Here is a 20,279-nt window from a genome sequence, read left to right as displayed (position 1 = left end):
AATAGTGACCCAAGTGCATACCTGATTTGCGCAATGATAAGAATTCAGAGCTGCGGAGAGTTTACTGAACCCAGCAATTGCCGGGTACCATGAAGTACATACCCCCGGATTTTCCCAGGTTAAATTCAGCAGGATAATCCAGATAGAAATTAGTAGGTGAAAAAGGCACAGTAAATATCTAGACATGTCGAGTATCAAAATCCTCATGTTTTTTTCGAATGTTAGGGGATAATAATAGGTGCAATTTATTGCAGAAGTAAAATTTCAATCCCTTGGATTTCAGATTTTATCTGTGGCAATAAAAAACAGACCCTCCTTCGGGGAACTCGTAACCAAAGCCTTTAATTTATCTTGCAAAATCATACATCCTAACTTTTTGTGTGTGATATCAGGAAGAAGAGCCAGGCATTCATCCAGAGTACAACTGCTTTGTGTTTCCACCAGAGACCTGCACGGTACCAAGATCTCAAAATACTTTTTTATAAAACACATGCAAACTCCCAAAGGCCGAGAGACAGAAGTGAGTTGTATCCAGTGTCAGCAAAGGTGGAAAAAATTAAATATGCCTTTCAGTGCCCTACTATTAACAGAGAGCTCACCACTTTTTGCCTCCATAAGCCATCGTATAGTTTCTTCCGCTTCCTGGGCAGTCTTCGTTTTGATCTGAACTACATTATACGGTTTACTAATCCCAGACCTGGCTTTTGGCTATTGAGAAGAAAAGAAAATGTTATTCACAAGTAGAGTAATGAATCCATTGTGGCCTGTACAGGCTTCATAAGGCATCCAATAACAACATGGCGTATTATTCACATGTTTACATTTACCAATTTACAGTATTCATTGTGGCTCATCTGCAGTAGAAACTGTATATATGCAAAAGAAATAAGAGAGCTAGAAGAGAAAACAGTCCTATGGCACAATCATGAAAATTGATGTATGTGGATTCATGGAAAACGAAAACATTGGAGGAAACCACAAAGCAAAGACAAATAAATCGAAAATGAAACGAAACAATTTAAAGGAACATTATTTCAAAGAAACATCCTAAATCACAAACTTGGGTGAATATTAGGGGGTAGTAAGGGTTATTTCTTTAGTTCAGGGATGGGTGATGTTTAGGGGCGATAAGATTATCAGGCATGGGTGGAATTTAGAGTGGTGAGGGTTTTTTAGGGTACAGGGATGGGTGGCGTGTATAGGTATTGAGTTTTTTTTAGGTTTTATGGATGGGTGGAGTTTAGGACTGGTGTTTTTTAGCTTTCAGTAATAGGTAGAGTCAAAGGGTCTTAGGGTATAGGTGAAGTTTAGGGTGGTGTGAGGTTTTAAAGATTTGGGGATAGGTGGAATTTACATGTAGAAAGGGTTTTTAAGATTAATTAATGGGGGAGTTCAGAGGTGGTGAATGGTTAAGGGTCATGAATGGGTGGTTGTCAGGAGTGGTGAAGGTTTTGTTTAGGGTCCAGGGATGAATTGGGTTAATGGGTGGTGCAGGTTTTTAAGGGACCACGGATGGATGGGTTTAGGTGCCAAAGGGGGTTTTTAGGGTTCAGGAATGGATGAAGTTTAGGGGTAGTGAAGAGGTTTTAGGTTAAGAGAAGGGTATAGTTAAGGAGTAGAAAGGGCTTTAAGGGTTCAGGGATGGGTGGACTTTAGGTTCAGGGTTGGGTAGAGTGAAAGGGCTTTTAGAGTTCAGAGATCGGCGGAATTTAGGGTCAGGGATCGGTGTCATTTATGTATTGGGAGGCATTTTAAGGGGGGCAGATTGGATGGTGTTTAGGGTTCAGCAAATTTTCCAAAAGCTTCCAGAGTTATTGTTTGACAATGTAAACAATATAAATCTGAAATAATGTTACCTGACATAAGGGATCAAAACATTTACCTTATAAAAAATGTTCTGAAAGTAATACCTGCAACCATTTCATTTGCACATTACAAAATACATATGCACAGCCAACTTCGAAGAAACAATAACATTCTAGTAATGGTGTTTATGAAATGGTAAATGCCATTCCTCCTGAAAATCTCTGTTAAACCGTTTAGATGAAATGGTTTCTCAGTGATGGTGTTCCATTAAATCGTTTTTCTACGAAATCACATACAACACTCATGAAATACCTGCAGTTCAGAGGAGAGGTCAAGAAATCTTCCCCTCAACCCTTTATCGCAGTGTTAACCTATACAGACCTTAGAGAGCCTTCTAGCATCTCCAACCCTCTCCTAGGTTCTGACTGAGCAAGACAAGAATACATCAGTAAGTGCTGACTCCCTCCCAGCGTCTGGGCAGTGTCCACTTCAACATAACAGATAAAGTCGGGAAAAGACTACAAGAAATACAAACATGTTCAAATGACACCATAAGAAACTATTCATTTGGGAGTAAAATACAGCTAAGGATTTACTGTAAATTAGAACATTGGAATGATGAGAGCTTCAGATTAGACAATGGAGCAGCAGTGGCCTATACAACTGGTATAGGCCTGCTGCTCTCAACATTACAGTGTCCTAATCTACAACCCCTGTGTCGCTAAAATATAAGGATTAGACAGGGGAAAGCTAAAGGCAGAGCCTGTGTAGCAGGGCACACAGGAACTTTGCTCCCCCATCTCCCACAGCTCATAGTGTCACTGGAGCCTCGAAATGAGGGAGGGGTAATGTTCCTCAGTGTCCTTGGTGCAATCAAACAGGCAAATTAGTTAAGCCGAGCCCAGGGAGAACCAGGGGCTGACTTCAACCTTCTTTCACAGCTGTTGCTGTGACACAGCTGTTGCTGTGAATGTCCAACGGCTAACAGCTGTGAGCCTGAGTGCGGCTGTTATCCGTTGAACAATCACAGCAAAAGATGTGAAACAAACATTTCAAAGCTGCAGAGTGATTTTAACTACTAAGGGCTTCGATAGGCATTCGTTTTTTAAATTAGGACATTCTATCCTCATTGGGTAGAATGTTCTAATCGCATTATAGACTGCCATAGACGGCTACACCTGCCATTAAAGGCCTGCTCCATTGTTAAAGGTCCTCACCTTCGATAAGGCTAAGTTGTACCACTAGTTCTGTTTGTAGTGCGTGTTGTGCCTCCATTGCTTGAGATATCTTTGCACATTGATAATGCCTAGACACAGAAGGTAGCCGTTTAGAAAACAACTTAAACACAAATCCTTTTCAAGAACTGTAAGAAGAACTTACTGGCTGCTGTGGTGCTCCGGGGAGTAGTGTTACCGGATGTGGCATGGGAGGCGGAGGGGATGGTTCCAAAGGGATTGTAACATCAGATGAGGATTTTTTGACTGGTAGGTTACCTGTAGATCAAACACAACTGAGCTTTACTCATAACATTTACTTTAGGTAAGGCTCGAAATCTACACAAAGAGCGACTAGTAGTCCCACAATAAAGTAATACCAACTATGACATTACATTGTGTGGCTAAAATCCATCTTTTAAAGTATAACATGAAATAATATGATTTCAATATTTATGATAAGAAACTATTATTTATTAGCATGCCTGGCACACCCAGTGTTTGAATAACACAAGATTAATAAAAGCCACACAATGTTCTGTCTGGGATTAAAAGGAAAACAAACTAGTTATACATTTCCAGCATTTCAGCTCTTTTTAGATGTGAAGTCAGTTCCTCCTGTAAGTGGAGTTATAATAACTTGCCCACATTTCCTCCATCTGCTTGAAGCTGAAATGATTTATCGGAGGTCCATAGCTGTAAGGCCGATGTACAGTGTGAATGTAGTGGGTAAACAACTTCCGATTAGCCCTACTGGCGTCTTCTCCAGTTGGGATGCACACCAGTGTACTCTAAGTACCATTCTGTCTGTGCATGATGTAATTTTGCAGTAATGTTAAAAAATATATTCAGATTGCAGAACATGTGCAGTCTCTCACAACCTTACTGATGCACTTGCACACTTACATTATACTCAGTCAGCATGACAAATCTAGCTGATGGAAAGGTACTGTTAGCCTCCCATATAACATGGACTAGTGGAAATTCTGACACTAGGCCGAGTACGTTATTTTTATGTCATGACCCACATTCTGGTAAAATGTTTAAGAAGCGTATTCATGTCCTTAATAAAGGTCCAGACCAAGGCTGACACTCACATTGAGCTGGGTGTAGGCCTGGAATAAGCACAATGCACATTGCAGACTTGCGTCTCAATCCCACAACACACTGGTCATCATGTTCACAATAGCTAAATGCATGCATGTGTGAGAGCCTGAACCTAAAAAATTTACTGAACCCTAATATTTCGACCGGCGCAAAATTTACCTTTGGTGATTCGGCTCCAACACCCTTGATCTAGTGATTGGAGACACCACCATCTACGACATAAGGCCCAATAATTTAGCAGAGTAAATCAAAATAGTAACTAGGATCACTCAAGAAATGAGTTCTAAGTCGATAACAAAGAAAGTTTTATTACAGAACATTTAGAATAGGCAGTACAGAATAATGCATTACATGCTATTAACGCTCAAATACAAAGTCAGAAATCATCATTCTTTTTCTTTCTCCTATTAACATCTTTCCTGCGGCGCCGATTCTCCCCCGGTGCTGAACATTCCATTCGCCGGTGTGGTCGTGACGGAACCATTCCGTCATCCGCACAGCCCAACCGTGAGGCATGACGGAATGGTTCGGTCACTAGCATCGTAGGAGTTAAAATGTAAAAAGCTCTTTTTGCTTAGTATAGTTTTATTTCCCAGTTATGGGACTCATTTTGAAAGTATAATGATATAATACAGTTTGTTTTTTCATTGTAAATTATTTACTCTGTAATTATGTTTTACTATGTTTACAAATTGCAATAAAGCTCTTTAAACTTAAAAAAAGGAAATCCGAAATCATTCAAAAGGTCTACAAACACCAGGTTCCTAATAAACACGAACAGCATTTCTAATCTGGAAAATACATCTCTCAATAATCGGACAAGGTTTGGTGAGGGAAATGATAAAAGTCTGTCCAAAAGGATGGAGTTCAGTGAGGAAAAAAAAGTCTCTCTCTTCAACAGAAAACCAGGAGTTTTATACACACTTAAAACATAAACAAAGAGCAAAATTGCAGATTCAGCATACCATGAGTAGTGAAACCAACTGGGCAAATCAGAGTGTCATTAGAAAGGTTTAGAACACTAACCCATTTGTAAGAATAATCAAGGATCTTCTATTACCTTCCACAGCAAAAGCAATCGGGCAATGCAAAAGAAAATATGAAAAATTCCCAAACAAAGACCAATACACTAATGTGCTAGCACGCCAGCATCAGAAGTCCAGCGGGAGTGTCCTTCAAAAAGTTACATCAGAAACATGAAGCAAAGTTTCATTCACTAAACATGCTTTCTAAGGGAAATAATCAGCAACATCCTGTTATACTGTACTCATTGGAAACTGTGAGGAGAGAAGACCAGCAGGGGAGGCCCTGAGTGGGAGGGGGATTCACAGGAGCAGAACGAACAAAACACTAGAAACAGCATTTTTGATAAAAATTGATGTCTTCATAAAAAGTGGCATCATTAAACTACATGATTAATCAAACTTCTAAGCATTACGATTCATTTCTTTCAAGTGCAATATCATGAATTCACCAGTTATGGCTATATTCACTATAAAATCATTAATACACACTAATTACTTATTACTCAAAATTACACACATGAACATACTTCAACAATTGCAGCTAAGTAACACTCAGAGGCAGTAAAGGGGAAGGAGCGACTGCTCTCGTCCTTGCATCTTCAATTGCAACTGCCCTGCAACTGGCCCATAATGAAGTGGGATAGTGGTTCAACTTTTCATAAGTGATAGGTACTAAAAGATGCTGGCAATGCCTGTGGGACCAGTCCCCAACTATGCAAGCCATCCCCAAGTGCTAGCTCCCTGTGTGCAGCAGGAGGTACAAGCACACACACACACACAGACACCCACACACACACACACACACACACACACACACCCTTTATGAATAAGACATTTACTGTCTGCATATCTTTTGTTCACTTATTGTGGGCAAAAGAAATGAATATGTACATTTTGAGAATTCTGCATAAATCTGTGAGGTTGAAGGGAATTTGCACACTAAATTCCCCAAATGAAGCCCTTCTAATGTATGTCCTTCCCCACCCTGAATTCATACCTAGCACTGAGTAAAACATGTGCTCTTTTATGTATTAAATATTTTATTGAGCATAAGCAAAAAAAAAATGCACCTCATCTATTTCAGCAAAGGCCGTAACCAGTCTAGGGAGGCCGAAATCAGCGGCCCCGCGGACGCCCCGCCCAGGGCCAGCGGATAAGTCATCTTATTAACACAGCAAGCCGCCTACAACCCAAAAGGGCCGGCCGCGTCTTAAGAGGTGCTACAACGGTGCAAGCTGATCAGTGCTAGTGCATTGTAAGAAAACGAGAATCAAAGAACTGTAAACAACCCCACCACCCACCCCACCCCGTACCACCCCTCTCCTTGTCCATTTCCGGGCTCTAGCTATAGGTTGTGAACCCCTCTCAACAGTCAGTGGATGCCACGCGCGCGGGGCCTGTGCGTTTGCGGGCCTGCGGTTTGGGGTCCGGGAGGGGCGTTTCCGCCAAGCGGAGCAGTCGCAGGTAGCGTGGACAGCTCACCTCCCGGAACTCTCCAGTAAGCAAGGCGAGGAATGGCTGCCAAAGTTCCGCAAAATCCGCCCCCCTCCCCGCTGCCGCCAGCGACAGTTTCTCCATTCCCAGGATTGCCCACAGACGGTGAAGCCACCCCAGCTGCTGCGGAGCCTGGGTCGCCCTCCAGTGCGCCACAATATTCTGGACTGCAGCCCCAAGCGCAAGCACGATCAGGCGCCCGCGCCAGGATTTCAGAGGGTACATGAGTGCGTTTGGGAGGCCCAGCAGAATGTACGCAGGGAAGCGCGGCAGCTGTGTGTCCAGATGTGCATCTATAAGATCCAGGATAGGGTCCCAGTAGGGGCGCAGCGCCTTACAGCTCCAAAGCAGATGTTCCAGCGTCCCTAGTTCCCCACAACCCCTCCAGCATCTGTCACTGATTCGGGCATCCCATTGGTGGAGTCTCTCAGGGGTGTGGTACCAGTATGTTGCCACCTTCGTCAAGGTCTCGGTGAGGCCAGTGTGGTGCGCCGAGTGTCTGGCTCTATGGTATATCCCCTCCCATTCCTTCCTAGTGAGCTGCCTCCCCAAGTCCCTCTCCCACCGGACCTGGCCCGCATTATATGTGTGTGCCTGCGTGAGCAGCAGCTGCTGATAGAGATCCGATATCAGCTTCTTGTCGGAGGTGCGTGTCAGCAGCCATCGCTCATAAGGCGTGAGTTGCCGTTGGGCTCCGGGCTGGACCGAGGGGTGGAGCACCCAGTGGCGCACCTGCAGGTACTGCAAACGTTCTGATTCGGCCACGCCGTAATCTGCCTTGACCTGCTGGAACGACAGTACGCCCTTGAGATCGAACATGTGTCCCGCCGCGCGGCAGGGTGTCGTCCGCCACGTCGTGAATGCGCCGGCGTCCAAGCCCGGTGTGAAGTCGGGGTTCTCGAAGATAGGAGTCATGGGTGAGGGGAAGGTGGTCAGCCCCTTGGCCACGGCCACTCTATCCCACACCCGCAGGGCTGTGCTGGTGATTGCAGAGGCGTACAGGTTGTGAGGACGGTGTCGGCGCGGGAGGAAGGGCACACCCTGGAGGGTACGACCGGCTACTGCCTGGTCGAGGAAGAGCCAGTGCTTACCGGACTCTAGCTGGAACCATTCCACAAAGGTGCGCAACTGGGCTGCCTGGAAATACAGTGTGAGGTCTGGCACCCCGACTCCTCCGTTCGCGGGGGGTAGAGTGGCGAGGGTGTGCTTAAACCTAGGTCGCCGGCCGTTCCAGATGAACCGTGACAGTTCCGATTGCGTTTGCTGGAGCCAACCCGTCGGGGGGTCCAGGGGGAGCGTCTGGAACAGGTACAGAATCTGCGGCAGCAGTGTCATTTTGACTGCGGCAATTCTTCCCAACCACGACAGCGTGAGTGGCTTCCAGCGCCGGAGCTGCTCCCGGAGCTTGCGGGTGAGGGCCTCGTAATTGGTCCGCGCAGTGTCTCGGACAGTAGGAGCCAGGCGAACGCCCAGGTATGGGACGGTTGCGCCCGACCATTGGATCTGGAATTCCGCTTTAATCTCGGCCACCACGTCTGGGCTCAGCGAAACATTCAAAGCCTCAGATTTGGCTTCGTTGATCTTGAAGCCCGAGGCCAGGGCGAAGGTGTGCAGCTCCACGAAGAGAGCGCGCAGGGATCGCATCGGGTCAGTGAGGGACAGCAAGACGACGTCAGCGTACAGGCTGATCTTATGCGTGTCGGCCCCAAATTTGATACCCGAGATGTGAGCATGTTGTCGCACCCTCTGGGCCATCGGCTCCATGTATAATGCGAATAGGAGCGGTGACAGCGGGCATCCCTGGCGTGTACCCCTGCCGATATCGAATCTCGGGGAGGTGTGCCCGTTCACCCGTACCGCGGCGTTGGGCCGGCGGTAGCAATTGAAGATGCGATGGCGGAGTTTCTCTCCGAATCCGAAGTGACGGAGGGCCTGGTTGAGGTATGGCCAGTGCACTCTGTCGAAGGCCTTCTCCGCATCAATGGTGAGCAGCATGCAGCCGGGTTTAGTGCGCGATCCGGCCTCAATGAGGTGCAGCACCCGCTTGGTGTTGTCGCTGGTCTGCCGTTGGGGGATAAAGCCCGCTTGGTCGGGATCAATCAGTTGTTGCATATATGGGGCGATGCGGCTCGCTAGTATGCCAGTGTAGAGCTTCAGGTCTACATTCAGTAGCGATATGGGTCTGTAGGAGCCGCAGGCTGCCGGGTCACGACCGGGCTTGGGAATAACAGAGATCGACGCCTCCAGCAAGTCCGGGTGTATGGCGCCAGGCGTGTCAAACGTGTTGAACAGGTCGCGCAAGAGGGGGGCAAGCTGCTGGCAAAAAGTCTTGTAAAACGCCGCGGTGTAGCCGTCGGGTCCCGGGGATTTCCCGACCTTGAGGCGGGCAATGGCCGAGATGACCTCTTCCAGGGCTATGGGCCTCTCCAGAAAGTCCGCCTGGGCCTGGGTGAGGGCGGGGAGGTCCGCACCCCGCACGTAGGCTAGGCCGGCATCCGGATCTAAATGATCTGCGTCACAGAGCGCCGCATAGAAATTGCCAAAGGCCGTCGCGATCGCTGCGTTTTCTGTGACCAGGTCGCCACTGGGCAACCGGAGCGAGCGCACCTGTTGCCTCTGGGTTTGCGCCCGAAGCCTACTCGCCAGCAGCCTCCCACAGCGGTCGCCACCGGTATAGTAGACGTGTTTAAGGCGCATCGCGGCGTATTCCGCCACATCTTGGTCCAAGGCAGCTAGCATTTTCCGCTCGGCGCATAGTTGACGCCACGCTCTGGCTGCCCCGGTGCGTTGGTGCATCTGTTCCAATTCCGCCACGCGTTGGGAGAGTTCGGCACGTTTCAGCTCCCTCTCCTTGTTGTTGGCCGTGGCGACGGAGATGATTTCCCCGCGTAAGACCGCTTTGAGGGCTGCCCACTGGGTCGCTTTGGTAGTGTCATCATTGGCGTTGTGCTCCAGAAAACGGGTAATCGCCGTCGAAAGCCGGGCTTGGGTGTCAGCCGAGTGTAGGAGACCGTCCCGCAGCCTCCAGTGCCGCTGTGGAGTCGGCATCGCTCCTACCCGAATCGTCGCTACCACCGGGGAGTGGTCCGAGAGCGAGGCTGGCAGTATCTCCACACTCTCCACTTGTAGCGCCAGCTGCAAGGAGCCCAGAAAATAGTCCAGCCGCGCGTATGTCTTATGCGCCGCCGAGTAGTACGTGTAGGCGGTAGTTTGGGGGTGTGCGTGCCGCCAGAGGTCGATGAGACCCAAGTCCGACAGATGCGTGTGACCCGCCGCCGTGAGCGCCCCTACCTGACCGGATCTCTGACCCGAGCGATCCGCTGTGTTATGAAAGACTATGTTGAGGTCCCCCCCCAGTAGCAAATGAGTGTGTGTGGTGGCTGTAACGGTCTCTAGAGCTGTATGCAGGAACCTTTCCTGACCCTCGTTCGGGCCATAAACAGAACCCACTAGCAAGGTGTGACCCGCTATTAGGAAGCTATAGAGTAGGAGCCGCCCTCTAACTTCGGCCTCTTTTTGGAGGACTTTCCCCTCAAAGGATTTAGCTACAAGGATCGCCACCCCTGCGGTTTTCTTCGGGGAAGAGGAAAAGAACTGCCATGGGAACGCGCGGGATTTGAGTCTATGCTGGTCGCTGCGCACAAGGTGTGTTTCCTGCAGCAGGCAGATATCCGCCTTGGAGTGCTCGAGGTAGGACAATATCGCCCTGCGTTTATTCGGGCTGTTGAGACCCCGCACATTAAGCGTAAGCACTATAAGGTGTCGTGGCATAGCAGGGGTCGTGCCAGGAAAGCCAAGCTTGCCCCGCGGCCGGGATCGTGGGCCCGCGGGTCGCGAAAATCACTGCGCTAGGGGTCGCGGCAGAACGCCATTTGACGACTGAAGGCCCTGGACAAGGAGAACCCCCCCGCCCCTCCCCCCTCTCTCCCCAAGAACCCCCAAACTCAACCTGCCCCCCCAATCGGGACAAGTGTCCCGCCTGAACCCCCCCCCTCTGCCGTGCAAACTCCCCCCGCTCAACACCCCCCACCCGTAACCCCCCCCAACCCCTTTCCCCAACAAGCAAAGAAACATGGTCTATCATTGTCCCAGGTCCAGCCCCATGGCCGCTGGACCCGTGGTGAGGTAAGTCCGTAGAATGGGTGCAATGGCGACGTCGCAAGCATGTCCGCTCACACGGAGTGCACCAATGCCGGTGGAACGTCAGTGTCATCAGTAGGGAAGGACAAGGGGTGCGTCGCACGAACCCCCGCCGCCGGGCTAGCGGAGCCCGGCATGACTAACTCCAGTGCCACCAGTGCGTTGCTCTCTCCTCGGTCAGCCATTGTTCGCAGGCGCCAGGCCCTGTGCCACCGTCTCTACTGCAGACCTCCGCCCCTCCTCTATCTCCGTGTCCGCCGGGCGTCGCGGCCTGCGTCTGCGCCGTTGTTGCTGCCAGCGGCCTGGGCCTGCTTCGTTAGATGATTTGGCGCCTGGCGACTCGGCCTCAGCTCTCGGTTCGTCCAGTCCCAGCACCTGACAGGCGTCTCGAAGAGTGCGCGGTTGGTGTAGGACATTGCCCAGCCGAAACATCAGTCGGAAGGGGTGCCCCCAGCTGTAGGGAATGTTGCGCTGTCTCAGCTCCGCCGTTACTGGGCGGAAGGTGCGTCTCTTCTCCAAAGTCAGTGCAGCCAGGTCTTGGTAAAGCACCGGGGAGTGCCCGCCGAAGGAAATCTTCTCCATGTGGCGTGCCTTGTTCAGGATTTCCTCCTTCGTCTTGTAGTCTTGCACGCACACCAGGATGTCCGGCGGGTTCGTCGCGTTGGCCCTCGGTGGGCCCGTCCGGTGGGCTCTATCCAGATGGAGGGGGGCATCCTCCTGACGGCCCAAGATGTGATTGAAGAGGCCCTGGGTGAACTGGAAGAGGTCCCCTGTGTCTGGGGACAGTTTCACACCTCTGATCCGAATATTATGCCGCCGGGAGCGGTTTTCTAAGTCCTCAGCGTGCGTCTGGAGGTCCACTTGCTGGTCGTGGATGCGAGCCAGTTCCTGTCGTAGGGCCTCTATTTCGGCGTCACGTGTGTCACTCTTGGTCTCCAGGTCTGCTACTCTCTCCCCTATGGCGTCGGTGTCACGGCGGACCTCCTTGATCTCATCCTGAAGTTCCTTCTTCAGGGCATGGATGTCCTCCCGCAGGCTAGAGAATAGGGACTCCAAGAAGGACCGCGTGACTGGCGCTTCGGGGTCGGCTTCCTCGTGGGGCGATGAGGCCCCCCCCTTCTTGTCTGTGTCCACTCGGGGAGTAGCGCCTGCGGGGCCGCTCCGCTTCCCCGTGGTAGGGGGGGTGAAGAGGTCCTTGATGGAGCGGTCCTTCCTGGGCCTTCCGCCGGACATCGCGCTGCAGGGCCCTCAAGCTCGCCCCTCCGTCGGCTGCAAAGCAAGTCCCAGGCCCTCTGGGTGCCAACCCGGGTTGCGTGGCTAACGTTGTGGAGGCGGTATCCCGCGGCCCCCAAAATCCAGGCGGGTAGTGTAGCGTCGCAAGGTGCGGTAGGGGCGCAGGAAAGGCGCCGGGACCCCGGGTCCAACGGTGAGGCGGGAAAAGTCAGCTAGGGAGCCGCCAAGATGGTGTCCGCCGGAGTTCGCCCTGCCTCCTCCAGGGCCAAAAGCGTAGCAAGGTAGCTGGGCCTTCTCACGTCCAGTAGGCCTCCTACACCTCCGCGGGGACTGCTGCGGGAGCGCGTGGCTGCCGGTGTAGGCGTCCCTGGGGTACACTCCGCTACGACAGGCCGGGCGCCCTGCTTGGGGGACGAGGCTCGTAGGTGCTGTCTAGATGGGTGCAATCCTGTAGGGGCAGTCCCGCCCGGGGGGGGGGGGGGGGGGGGGGGGGGATGGGGGACGCCTGACCTCCCCCACTCCGCTCACCCCCGCTCTGTACTCTGCTCCCTTGGGTTCCCCTGGGCTCTTCGGGCCGACTCCGGGCCAAGCTCCGCGGCCTCTAGGCACCCCACAAAGCCTCCGCGGCGCGGCGCGTGGTGCTCGGCCTCCGCGGCAGCAGCGCGCCGAGGGCAGGCCACCCAAGTCTGTGTTCCCTTAGTGCTGGGCGCTCCACCCCAACTAGGGAGGCGGGAAGCGGGAGCTCCGCGGGGAGAGGGGGGGGGGCCCGCTGCCACAGTCCTGCCCCCCCCGGTACCGCCACTCCGCTGCTGTGAGTCCGCCTCGCGCTGGGGACACGTGTCTGCCCCAGGGTCTCACCTCCACACGCCAGGCGCCGCTGCTGGGTCCTCAGGCGGGGGCCGGTGGCAATCCGGTCGAGGGTCGCTCCGCTGTCCCGGGTGTGCAGCAGGTCCGCAGAAGCCCCCACAGGTCGCTGTGCGAGGCCTCGCGCAGCTCCGCGCGGGCCGGACCTGCTACTGCCGATCTCGGGGGACTCCGGGCGGCTCCGTGGCTCCACCCACCTCGGCCTCGCTCTCGCCTCCAACCAGGGCTCGGGAGCGCGCTAGGCCGCTGGCGCCGCTGCACTCGCGGCGGGAATCAGGCTGTCGCTGGACACCCGGCCGGCCCAAAAGTCGTCGCTGCCACTTCACTGGCGTCGGGTGGCCATCGAGGGTCAGGTGCAGCCGGGCAAGTGCTGGAAATATGCTTAAATCAGCGGCCGGCGGCGGGAGCTCGGCGAGGCACGTCTGCTCACGCCGCCATCCTGGCCACGCCCCCCCACATGTGCTCTTTTAAAGGATTCTATGCTGGGCACATGTAGTTCCTCCTCTTATGGTGAGATTTGATACACAACCACATTCTGTTCTCGCACAGATTGCATGAAGCCTTGAGCTATGTTACCATAACAAAAGCAGTTCCAGTCCATTACTGTACCCTTATGCGATGAGTTCCGATACCTACAGGAATCCTGCACGCGTCTTGCATAATTATGTGTAATGATTATTTTGCCTCCCAATACTGTATCCCTCTTACCCAAAATTGTGAAGCGCGCTAATACCTGTAAGGGCCAAGTTCGCGCTATAAAAAACGTTATAAATAAATAAAGACTTCAAAGTCCTTTATATGAGAAGGGTTGACCTTGCCTTGCTACCAATGTTTAATTTATGAACAACATTCCCTCAGAGAATCAGACCTGAAGTTTTTGAGAGGCAAAGGAATAAGGAGACGTGATGGGAGAAATAAATTGGCAATATCCCCTCCATTTTATAAATTACACACTGACCAGCTGGTAAGTAGCCTTCCTGCTGCGTATCTTTCAGGACTGGACTTTTGAGTGCCTGCACAACACTGTCGCCAAAAGCACTGCAGCAGTTGCAAGCGTGCAAATGCCCACCGAATTAAGCTGAAAACAGACACAACCCCCATTAAAAAAAAAAAGAGGGAGGTGGACTGCAGAAGCAACAAGAACATCTGGGTTTAATCTTAAATGCAGAGCATACTTGTAGCATCAAACAAATTGTGATGTTAGTTCCTTAGTCTATCAGCATTTATTTTGGAATACTAACCATGGACAAATAAGAAGTCCTCAGATTGTGGTTTGTCATACGAGAAAACCTTGTGGGTAACATGTGGCATAGTCCACATGCACCCCCACCTAAACCAATCATTTAGAATGGCTCTTGATTGTAATAAAACTTCAAGAACCAGGCCCGTCTTTTGTGCTGGTGGAGCCCAGTGCGACAATCATTTTTGGCGCCCCACACCCTATGACCGTCTCCTCGTATTCTCTCACTACCACGGAGCAAAAGTGCCCCTTATCTCTCCAATCATAAGTTATTGCTAAACATAACGCCCCCTCCACAGGTCAGCGCCCGGTGCAGCAGCACTAGTCGCACTGACCTAAAAGCCGGTCCAGTTAAAAGAAGCCAGACTTGGTTCTTGGGCTGACAGCTGGTGCATTGCTGATCGAATTTAGCTGTCTCAGTTTAAAGTGTTGATAATACAAGCCAAAATGAGTTTACAGCATTTCCTCCTGAACCAGCATAAATGTGGAAAACAAGGGCTCTTGTTAAAATGAACCTTGGGAAACAGATACTTCATCTGATTTTGTTTGTGCAAAATGTGGAACTTCCTTCCATCTGCGGAGCTTGTCTGCTGCTTCCTCCATCTGTATCTAAATACCAGTCAAAGCACTTAACTTGTTCCATTTCTACTGAAATCACAGTTACTTTTCTAATCCGCACCCTGGACTTCTTTCAACTCGAATAGGGTTCTTCTATTCTCTTCGGACTCTCTTTAGCTTCTCTGAAGTCTATTTTCAATTCTGCTATTTGTCTTCTATGTAGTCTACCGCTCATTGCCCATATCTATTCTGCATTTGCTTTTTTCTGTTGGCTTAATTTCCAATCTTGTCATAGTTTATGCCTCCTTGGTGTTTCACGTACCATTTGAGAGAATCATTTGAAACTTCAATAGCCAATATATTTCAAGCCTAAACCTCTGTATTCTCTCACTTAAGTATTGGAAAAAAAGCAATTGGCACTTCTTGGAGGCATGAAGAACTAGCTCTTTTTTTTTATATTGAGTTTTATATAGCAGGAACTTGACCTAGTATCGGGTACCAGAGCGCCTTACATAGCACCAGCTGCGTTACATGAGGACGCGTTTTTTTTAAGGCACTGGGAGATTAAGTGATTTGTCCAGAATCACAGGATGTTCAGCGTCATTGCCGGGACTCGAACCCGGTTCCCCAGATTCGAGGTCGACAGCCCTAGCCATTAGGCCAACTCCCTAGCCGTTAGGCCAACTCCTCTTTTACTCCTGATTAGTCGTTTACTCATGGATTGCTCAATCACTATGCTAGGACTGCTTTTGTGCCACCAAAACCTACGATGGGAATCAACTCTTTACCTAGGAAAGTTTCAATCTGCTAATTTCAGGTTCTTATCTTAAATCACCAATACACCCAAATTCCCTGGGGTAGATGCACTGGAATTGGTCTGGAATTGTTCGCTTTTGTTTTTCAAATGACCTATGGATGTCACTTCACAAAACACAAACGAGAAGATAAGAGAAAACCCAAGCAAAGGAATTCAGAGTCCAAATACTATTTTACCTCTTCCCATTTGGATTGGGTATTAAGGGCTAGCAACCTGTGTTTTTAAAGGATTGCATGTACTGGAAATTAGTTGACTCTAAAGCAAACGTATATTCGAAAATATGTACACATTGATTGTATTTTCCTTAAAACATATCTGTACTAATGTTCTGTTGATGACGTATTTGATAGTGGAGTCTCTTATGTGGAAAATTGATTGTTGGTGTCCACATTTGAATATGAGATACTGAAGTTTAATAGTAAATAGTTAAAAGACATTTATTGTTGAGTAGAGGGAAAAGGGGTCACTTGTGAGATCTTACGAATTGGTGAGATGAAAATATATTAACAAATGCATGTAATGCAGGAGTTTTTTTTATATATACCACTTATCCACAGCACCTAGTCTGTAATGGCTGTCAAATATGAGGTGAATCAATAGTGGCAGGACTTTTTATTTCTGGATGTTGATTCTTGTAATACTATTCGGTTTATACAAATTATTTGTCACCCTTATTGTGAAATTGATACTGTTATTTGATTGGAAACGTAAACATGTTGTAATCTTGAAGAAGGCTTCATAAATGAATTGTGGGGAAGCTAATATTTACAGTAGAACGATGAATGATGTGAACCAATTTTAATTAAGGACCTAACACAATCTGGTTACTTTGATACACACCACTGGATTAGTGCAGTCCATAGAATATGAGCTTATATTAAGAGAAGAGTTATACCAGATTGTGAGGAATTCTAGTACACTGTGAACGGGTGGTCTGTTATATTCTTTTTTATTTCAAATGAATTATTGTATAGCATTTTTAATTTTTTTAACATAATTATTATCTATGGATGTGTTCTCTTGGATTGGTACTGATGGCTAATAATGATAAGATGTACATAAACAGGACTGTAATATATGCATGAATATTTGAATAATTAAACACTTTTGCTATAAAATAAAATACTGTTCACCTCATCATTTCATTTGAATGTGCAAGTGGTGTGGAACATAACTTGATCAAATTCTTATATGAAGCTGTCAAGAGGGATCACAGATTATAACAGGTTGGAATTCTAGGCTACTAGTCACCCCTATGTTGGTGTGTTATCAGAATAATGTTAAATTAGAGAGTAATGTTTATTATTTTCTTACTGCGGGTGTCACCAGTTTTTTTTTTACATATTCAGTCCCTCTGGTGTTCAGCTATGTACCTGGGCTCTTTGGTTTTAATGGGACTCTCTTGTCTACATTCTCCTATTTTCATTGACACTCTTTGTTGTCCTTTCAAGGTGCTTTACACGAAGTATGCAAAGGGGCTTTTTTTAACACATGCCCTGAGTGGTCCAAATGTAAAGACAATCACTGTCTTAGGGCTGTACAGATATGTCTTGTGTACTCTTACAGTATTATGGAGGCTCCTTATGCTTATTTACTTTTGAGACGATGAGTCCTTGGTAAGTGCATTATTTTTGTTTCAAAATAATGTCTCAGCCGTTCCGTAAATTTGTACAATATTTGCCTGCGGCACTGTTCACATCTAAAGTTCCAACTTTAACACATACTGGTCAAGGATTTTCAAAAGTTATTCAGGAACAACAATTTTAGGAAAATTAATACAAAATTGGTCTGTTCATTTTTGAGCACCCTGTAAGCCAAAAAGACAGGACAAATTTACACCACATGTGTCATTAAGTCAGAGCTAATGACAGAATGTGTCTTACTTGTGTAGTTTGGTGTAAATCTGTTCAGTAGGTTCAACAAATCTGTGAGTAAACACATAGGCCATTCTGGCTTCAACGTTTTAATTGTATGTACCTCTACAGATAGATTTGTAAACTTGTTACAAAAGCTTGGTTCAGAGAAAAATGATGAGAAGGTTTTGCAGTTGACAGTTTGAAAACCAAGTCTCCTCTGAACAGATGAGGAGAAATAGGCTTTTTCTCTCATTCTACCACTATGCTGATTGTGAACTGAACCCACTGTTGACAAATTATGAACTGAAAAATAGTTTTAAAAACCCCTGAAGTTGCATGCTGGTCACAGGTTGCCCAAAGACGAAAATTGTATATCTGACAGGTCTGGAGAAGGTCCTTAGTCCTGGAAAATGTTAGGATTCATAAAGAAGTTACAAATCATGAACATAGCCTCATGACATATGGAGTCAAAAATATTTCATGAACGGTGGGCCAAGCTAACAAGCATTGGAAATGCAATAGGTCTCGCACCATTAGAGTTAGTGCTTTTAGAATTGTTTATGGGTTTTTTTCTGTAAATGTTTAGCATTTTTGTTTCCTGTAGCCAATGCTAAAGTATTACAAATAAAAAAAGCCATAAACATTTCTAAAAGCTCTAACTGAAATGGTCTGAGAACTATTGCACTGTGTGATGGTGAGGGTGAGTGAGGGTGAGGGTGAGGGTGGGTGAGGGTGAGTGAGGGTGAGTGAGGGTGAGTGAGGGTGAGGGGTTGAGGGTGAGTGAGGGTGAGTGAGGGTGAGGGGTTGAGGGTGAGGTGTTGAGGGTGGGTGAGGGTGAGTGAGGGTGAGGGTGAGTGAGGTGTTGAGGGTGAGTGAGGGTGAGGGGTTTTGGGTGAGTGAGGGTGAGGGTGAGTGAGGGTGAGGGGTTTTGGGTGAGTGAGGGTGAGGGGGAGTAGTTGAGGCTGAGTGAGGGTGAGGGTGAGTGAGGGGTTGAGGGTGAGGGGTTGAGGGTGAGTGAGTGAGGGTGAGGGGTTGAGGGTGAGTGAGGGTGAGGGTGAGTGAGGGTGAGGGGTTGAGGGTGAGTGAGGATGAGTGAGAGTGAGGGTGAGTGAGGGGTTGAGGGTGAGGGGTTGAGGGTGAGTGAGGGTTTGAGGGTGAGGGGTTGAGAGTGAGTGAGAGTGAGTGAGAGTGAGTGAGGGTGGGTGAGGGTGAGGGGTCGAGGGGGAGGGGTCGAGGGGGAGGGGTCGAGGGTGAGTGAGGGTGAGTGAGTGAGGGTGAGGGGTTGAGGGTGAGTGAGTGAGGGTGAGGGGTTGAGGGTGGGTGGGTGAGGGGTTGAGGGTGAGTGAGTGAGGGTGAGGGGTTGAGGGTGAGTGAGGGTGAGGGGTTGAGGGTGAGGGGTTGAGGGTGAGTGAGGGTGAGGGTGAGTGAGGGTGAGGAGTTGAGGGTGAGGGGTTGAGGGTGAGGGGTTGAGGGTGAGTGAGGGTGACATTGGGCTGACGTCAGCTGGGCCCCGGAGTCAAAGGGCACCGTCTGGGTTAATAAGCAGCACGGCCGAGTCCATGGCAACACTCATTTAGGCGCCGAACAATATCCGACATGTCTGCAAGGCTGAATGCGGAACCGTTCGCCAGTGTGTCGTCTGATGGGTTTTCACCCCGAATTAATTTGAAGGCGCTTGTGTGGGAGGGGCGGCGGGTGTACTTGGCCTACAGCAAGGAACCTGCACACACTGGTCTGGTCTATGAAATCTAAGAACTACACATTTAAATAAAATTTTAAAAAAGGAAGCGACAAAGGAAATAAGTCTAATTAAGCCTTTATACATTTTAAAAAGAAAGTCAATTAATCGCAAACGTAAAGCAGACAAACACAGAGATTCTAAACCCTACTTAAGGCAGGTATACACACACCCATGCTCACATACCGGAGGTCTACCTGAGAAAACGTCCTGCTACAAGGAATGTTGTCTTTCATGGCTTCCTGTAGATGTCCTCCTGCAAGTCAGTTTCCTGCGACATTGCGCTCAAACTCCTGCTATCCCTTATTAAACAAGCACTGGCGATGCCAATGGGCGCAAAGGGGTGGTGCGGGTGGAGAAGAGAAGCAATAGGTGAGAAAACAACATAGAGCGAGTTGGGAGAATGACACAGACGAGACAGAACCAGGGAAGTGCACGAGGGAGAGCGCAACATGGAAAGGGGCCGGGAGAAGCACATGGATGACAGAGCAACTGGAGAGAAGTACACAAGGGAGACAGCTGGTAAAAGCAAGCACTTTCATGGCGTGCAACACATCGTGGAGGGCATGTTGGTGATCGGCTGGTGGTGGAGGGAAGGGGATACATGATACTGAAAGACGTCTACCTGGAGAGGAGGTGGGTTGGGGGAATTCCTAACACCTCAGGAGGCCTGCGAGACGTTTAGAGTGGGCTGGACAGTTTTTGCAGTATGCAAGGATTGTAATTACTAAAAAGACGAAACCGTGTTAATGGCTGTAGGGTGGGGGAAAGGAGGGAAGAGAGAGAAGGGGAGAGGGGAGGAGAAATGCGACACGGCGGGCAGGGGAGGGGGCGGAGCGGGGAGAGGGAACAGACGGAGGGAAGGCAGATAAGGGGAGGGGGGAGGAGAAATGCGGAGGGAAGAGAGAGAAGGGGAGGGGGGAGGAGAAATGCGACACGGCGGGCAGGGGAGGGGGCGGAGCGGGTAAAAAAACAAGACGGAGTGAAGAGAGATAAGGGGAGGGAGGGAACTGATGTGCACGCGCTTTTAAGCTCAATGCGCATGCGCATTGAGCTTAAAAGTCACGGGCACTGCTAGGAATCGCCACGATTACTTGCAAGTTGGATAAAGAGTGGATAAGCCACCATAGACTCGCAAGCTCGATGCGCATGCGCATCGACAGGCGAGACCTAAAAATGTTTCACAA

The 20,279-nt window shown here is 49.2% G+C and overlaps 1 protein-coding gene across 1 annotated transcript in view; it reads right to left on the bottom strand.

The window, feature by feature from the left end:
* The window catches only part of SYNJ2 (synaptojanin 2), a 745,535-nt gene that overhangs the window by 34,907 nt on the left and 690,349 nt on the right, over positions 1-20,279 (bottom strand). Inside the window, exons 24-25 of the mRNA XM_086927319.1 lie at positions 3,187-3,299; positions 600-708 (exon numbers count right to left, since the gene is read on the bottom strand). Of these exons, the coding sequence (XP_086783445.1) occupies positions 600-708; positions 3,187-3,299 (222 nt within the window). The remainder of the gene's footprint in view (positions 1-599; positions 709-3,186; positions 3,300-20,279) is intronic.

This window comes from Lissotriton vulgaris, chromosome 6 (assembly GCF_964263255.1).
Source record: "Lissotriton vulgaris chromosome 6, aLisVul1.2, whole genome shotgun sequence".
NCBI lineage: Eukaryota > Metazoa > Chordata > Amphibia > Caudata > Salamandridae > Lissotriton > Lissotriton vulgaris.
This window is presented reverse-complemented; position numbering and strand designations above follow the sequence as displayed.